Below are 5668 nucleotides of genomic sequence, written 5' to 3' on the forward strand. Positions count from 1 at the left end.
CCGGAATATTATTCTAATCCAAAATATTTCATCGTAAAAATGAAAGTCTTTAAATGAAGTGTTGTATAGCGAGGTGTATCCCAATTTGTACACATTGCTTTCTACCAACATCACCATATTCTTCCGTCTACACCACATGGACAGTCACCAATCTGTACACATTGGCTTCTAACGACATCACCACCAACTGGTCTTCCGTCTATTCAACATGGACTGAAATCTGTACTATCGGCTTGTAACCACACCAACAGTCTGGGAAATAGCACACTTCCTCTGGTCCAAAACCAGTTTATTAATTGCTTGGACTAGTTTTTTAATTCAAGAAGTGGGGGTTACTGGTCCTCGGGACCAGTTTATTAATTGCAAATCAAATCTATAGGAGAACAAAGGCTGGGACCACTCCGGAGACCAGTTTATTATTTAGGACACTAGGGGGGTCACTGGTCCCAAGGACTAGTTTAAAAAATATCCTTATTTCCCAGACTGCACATCAACATCTACTACTAAGCGCCAAAAAGTCTGAAAAACGGCGCCTCTAGTGGGAAATAGTGGCGAACTAAATTGTCACCTTTGAGAAGGATTAGGGATATATGCACGTGCCTCGATGGATATTTATCAAAAGTGCCTTTGATAACAAAGCCTTAAAATTAAACGATAGATACTCAAAATTATTTGCCTTTAGTAAGGGGCATTCAAATTTTGAGTTTTAAAGGCATTATTATAAACAATCAGTTATTTGTAAATATTAGGCTACTTATCTTTTTTTGTGAGCGGCTAAAATGTGCGCCTGTTTTTGATACAATCAACTGAATAAATACCCTCCTTGTCCATTTGAGCGCCGCTTTGTTCTCAAGAATCTCGTGGCGTTTTTCAGCGGGAAAAATATGATCACGTGATCGACTGCCATTTGTGGACTCGTGGAGACTGGAGAGTGATTTCGTTTTGGCATAGCTAACTCGATCACGTCCGTGAGTGGGGGCCCACTACTAAAATAAATCGGAACGGAATCTCACTAGCCAACTTTACTAGTAAGTATTTTATCTATATTATAAGTGTTTCTAACCCCACTAGTCAGTGACTACTTAAATAATTAAGATAACCAATTTGTTAGTAGCTACCAATCAATGGACAACCTGGCTAGATGAGGGCTATAATGTCGACATAATTTATCTAGATTTAGCTAAGGCCTTCGATAGTATCCCTCACCATAAGCTCCTCCAGGCCCTCTCTGAGGCAGGTATATCTGATTTGGCTCTTGCCTGGTTAAACGATTATTTAACTGATCGACGACAAAGGGTAGTGGTCAAGGGCCAACACTCCACTTGGGCACCGGTAGGACGGGGGGTCCCCCAGGGCTCAGTTTTAAGTCCCCTACTTTTCAACATATTCATCAACACCCTCCCATCGATTGTGCAATCCGCCCTTATACTGCTATTTGCTGACGACACCAAACTCTCATACCATATTCGCTCGACCTCTGACTCACTCCAACTTCAGGCAGATTTGTCCTTAGTTGAATCTTGGGCCACCACGAATGGCCTGGGATTCAACATTGACAAATGTGCAATCCTACATTTAGGTTCCTCAAACCCGCACTGTACGTATCACCTTTACGGGTCTCCCATTAAAACTACTTTATCTGAACCTGACCTAGGGGTTCTAACGGATCCGCACCTCAAATTTTCCAACCACACTAACAAAATAGTAAAACGCATACACTCCCTCTCAGGCTTAGTAAGGCGTACCTTCAACCATCGGGCCCCGAAACTAATTACAACTATATACAAAGCCTTAGCACTACCAATTTTAGACTATGCTTCCCCGATATGGACCCCTTCCTCAACTCTCGATATAAACGCCCTACAAAAGGCTCAAAATAAATTCACAAAATTAACCAAAAACTTTGAAACTATACCAGCCCCAGAACGCCTAAACAAACTTAAATTAGACTCCGTCAGTACCCGTCATCGTATAAATAACCTATGTCTCTTACATGACTTCTTCAACAATAAACTTGCGTTAGGTATCGACACTTTCTTCAGTCCGACACTTTCACAATCAACCAGAGGTCACTCCCGTAAACTCCAAAAACCTAGGGCAAAAACAACCACTAGGCAACACCACTTCACTAACGCAGTCATCACTGATTGGAATGCCCTACCTGAATCACTCGTGACAATCACTAATAAAACTAAATTTCGCACTGAATTATCCCTCCATTTTGCAAAGTCGAAGTCACAATCACACTCTTAATAAATTTCACAAAACATTTCTACCCCTCCCTCACCCCAAATTTAAATTCCGTTTTTTTTTTTTTTATCAATTCCCCCATTTTTAATTATTTAATGTAAACCCATACATCATTTACCGTGTATATGCCGAATTGCCGATCTCATTATGTTGTTTATCTTACAATTTTTATTATTTTACTAAATTCGTTCTCATAATACTGATCATCTCACAATTTATTACCATTGTACTAAATATTATTACAAAAAAAAAAAAAAAAAAAAAAAAAAAAAAAAAAAATACTAACCAAGCCAAAAAGGCTTACATGTATTCAACCCAAATAAATAAATAAGCTTGCTGCTTGACTAGTGGGCTTGACTACTAATAAAAATGTCCTTATTTACAGTCCTGGACATGAAATAGTATTTAGTGAGTCGTCTGCTACCAATTCTGCATTTGTTGGGAAGGCGGGAAATAAAACTGGCTGTTTTGTAGTTATCTGTTTGTTACGCGTTAGTTTTCTTCGTGATTAAAACCAAACTTTATCTTCATTATTAGTTACCAAATTTAACCATGGCAGAAAAACCCGAAGACTTTAATCTGCCAACATCGGTAGTTTCAAGAATTGTGAAAGAATCCGTAAGCATTTTTAATTTTATTAAATTATTGTGGATTTGCTGGCAAAGCCATGAACATAAATGTGAAGCACGTGTTACCTTTCTAAAACTTAAGCTACCTGATGGCGTAAACGTATCCAAAGAAGCGAGAGCTGCACTTTCAAAAGCCGCCAGTATTTTTGTTCTCTACGCAACATCGTGGTTTGTATTAATTTATTATCACTCAATAGTATGCACAATAGAGCTATTTCAGTGGGGGAAAAATTTCGTCTGCTACGAAAATTGGGCCTGCCTTTGAGTGTAGGGCGGACATTTTGTGAGGGTTTTTTCTATGGGCAAATAGCATTGGTGACGTAGCCATTACACCCTCTGAAATAGCTCTATAGGGACTTGGCAATTCGGACTTAACTCCGCCCCCATCGCCATTATGGTATATTTTTTTAACAGAATAGGGACTTGCCAAATCGGGCATAACTCCGCCCCAGTTCCATTATGGTATGTTTTTTTTTAACAGAATGAAAGCTATATAAGCCCCTCCTCCTGGTATGTTTTTTAGCACTAGTGGAAGGTAGACTGACGTTGCATGACATAGTACTGCCAAGTCCCTATAGGGATCTGCCAGAGAGGTGTGGCTTAAGATGGCTCCTCCCATTTCCACCAAAATGGCGGAAAACTTCACAGAGTGAAAGGCTAGTGGGGGAAGGCTCCTGATTGGCTAAGTGAGGGTCTGACGCTTAGCATAGGGGAGATTTTCACCCCTTTGCCCACTCCCTATTACATTGTATCGATTCACATGAAATTGTTGTAGATAGCAGTTGAATTGCACTCACAAATGACTACCAACACTTGCCTTCACACTATTTATTGTAATTCCATTCTTTCCAAAATCTAAGCAGTAGCGATGAATATAATTCTATGGCCTACGTGTAGACCTAGTAACTGACAATTGACACCTTTTCCTAATTATTGGCCCTAATAATTAGCTGCGACCTTTTTCCAAAATATTGGCCTTAATAGACCATTCCATTAATTACCTGAAGAGGAACCAACACACACCCCACCCCTTCCCCCTTGGGTTATTTCGATCCCGCCAAGTAGCACCGCCAGATGGAGCTTGAGTTCACTACACGTGAAATAACCCAAGAAGGCACCTGTGGTGTTTGCTCCTCTTGGAATTAATGGAATATTGTGCTACCACGAACTTTGTAGTGACGTCACATGCTCTTATCTCTTACCTTATTTTCAGGCGACCATATTGGCAGTCGCGAGACGTCGTCAGCTTGGGCAATACAAATTCGGGACCCAATAGTGACGTCACAGTTTTTCCCCCCTAGCTTCGTGGTAGCACACTATTGCTTATAATTAACTTTACACATGTGCGGTGTTCTTCATTCAGGAATTATGTCACAATCTAGTGAAAAATTAAAAAGGAGTGCCTTTTTATTTATTTTCATTCAAAGTGCAAACAATTTTGCGATCCAAGCAAATCGTAAAACATTAACAGGGCCAGATATATTTTCCGCATTAAAAGAAATGGAATTTGAGAGATTTGTAGAACCTCTAACGGAACATTTGGAAGGTGCGCGTTGATATTGTTTAAACAATGTATTAGTTGTTGCTTAATCTGAGTGTTGGCATTAAATTACAGCCTACAAACTGGATAAAGCCAACAAGATAGCATCCAAGAAAAAGGCTGAAAAAGAAAAAGAACAAGAAACAGCAGCTCAAGGAAAAGAAACAGCAGCTCAAGAACAAGAAACAGAAGTGCAAGAAGACACATCAACGCAAGAACAAGAAACAGAAGCACAAGAAGAAGACACATCAATGCAAGAACAAGAAACAGCGCAAGAAGTTCATACAATTGAAGATGATGAATCTGAATAATATATTTTGTACACATTTTAATCCTTGTAATAAATTTTGTGAATATACGAGTGTACATTTATTCTACAAACCTGGAAATGTCAGGGAAATAAACTGTTTATTCAAGAGTAAAAATTCAGGGAAATTTGTGAGACTTTAGTTAGTTTGCTCTGAAGGAGGTTGTTCCAACTGAAATCAACCAATGATAACTCCAAAAACCACTCCTTCAGTTACTAGATGACTTTGCACCTCGAAATACATGGAGAAAAACGGGAAATCGGTTTTACAAAAGTTAAATGAACATTGTTTTAGATTACGCTTCAGTGGGAATACAGGTGTGGTTTAAGTTGACTCCTCCCCTTTTCTCCTAAATGGTAACGAACTTTATATAGTGGAAGATTAGTAACAGTCCTAGGAAGCACGCGACGTTTAGTAGGATCATTTTTTAACCCATTTCCATTCACTATTGCCTCTTATAAGGTTTAGAATGTATTAGACCATGTCTTAGCCACTAGCTTTCCACTCTGATCGCCATCATTTTGTCACAAAGGTAAGAAATCATCTTAAACCACGCCCCCTCACGTAAAGCAGTGATTCTCTCTCAAAGTAGAAACTAGAATTCAATAGTGTGCAAGATTTCTTTAAAATCTCGGAAAGAGGCGCTGTAAAAGGCTTAGTACAGACTAAACAGGAAGATGGACTGCAAAACCGAGTAAAGTCAATTCTCGCTTGTCGTTCTCGAACTAGCTCGAGCTGTAAGTCTCCAGCATTACGAAGTATAGGTAGTGTCCTACTTATGGAACATATCAATGAAAAATTGATATTTCACATTACATTCACTTTTGTTGTCACAGCTTGTCTTGCATTACAGCTTCGGTTCTTTAGTACAGTCTCATGACGTCACTACTCACGTAAAAAGATCTAGAAACATATACACACACTAATCATGAAATTAGTAA

General features: G+C 39.1%; 1 protein-coding gene across 1 annotated transcript; it reads left to right on the plus strand.

The window, feature by feature from the left end:
* The first annotated feature begins 2657 nt into the window (after window positions 1–2657).
* Window positions 2658–4777, plus strand: Chrac-14 (DNA polymerase epsilon subunit 3 Chrac-14). Its single transcript, XM_089836499.1, has 4 exons — window positions 2658–2868; window positions 2962–3047; window positions 4307–4425; window positions 4495–4777. The coding sequence occupies exons 1-4, from the start codon at window positions 2803–2805 to the stop codon at window positions 4728–4730; spliced, it is 507 nt and encodes a 168-aa protein (XP_089692625.1). The 5' UTR covers window positions 2658–2802; the 3' UTR covers window positions 4731–4777.
* The last annotated feature ends 891 nt before the right edge of the window (window positions 4778–5668 follow it).

This window comes from Phalangium opilio, unplaced genomic scaffold, assembly GCF_054372755.1.
Source record: "Phalangium opilio isolate 3A_F unplaced genomic scaffold, DU_Popi_V2 ptg000042l_1, whole genome shotgun sequence".
Taxonomy (NCBI): Eukaryota; Metazoa; Arthropoda; class Arachnida; order Opiliones; family Phalangiidae; genus Phalangium; species Phalangium opilio.

Coding starts and splice junctions, on each gene's coding strand:
- Chrac-14 (XM_089836499.1), top strand. CDS start 2,803: ATGGCAGAAAAACCCGAAGACTTTAATCTGCCAACATCGGTAGTTTCA. Junction 3,048..4,306: donor GTTCTCTACGCAACATCGTG/GTTTGTATTAAT, acceptor TTTCATTCAAAG/TGCAAACAATTTTGCGATCC. Junction 4,426..4,494: donor TCTAACGGAACATTTGGAAG/GTGCGCGTTGAT, acceptor ATTAAATTACAG/CCTACAAACTGGATAAAGCC.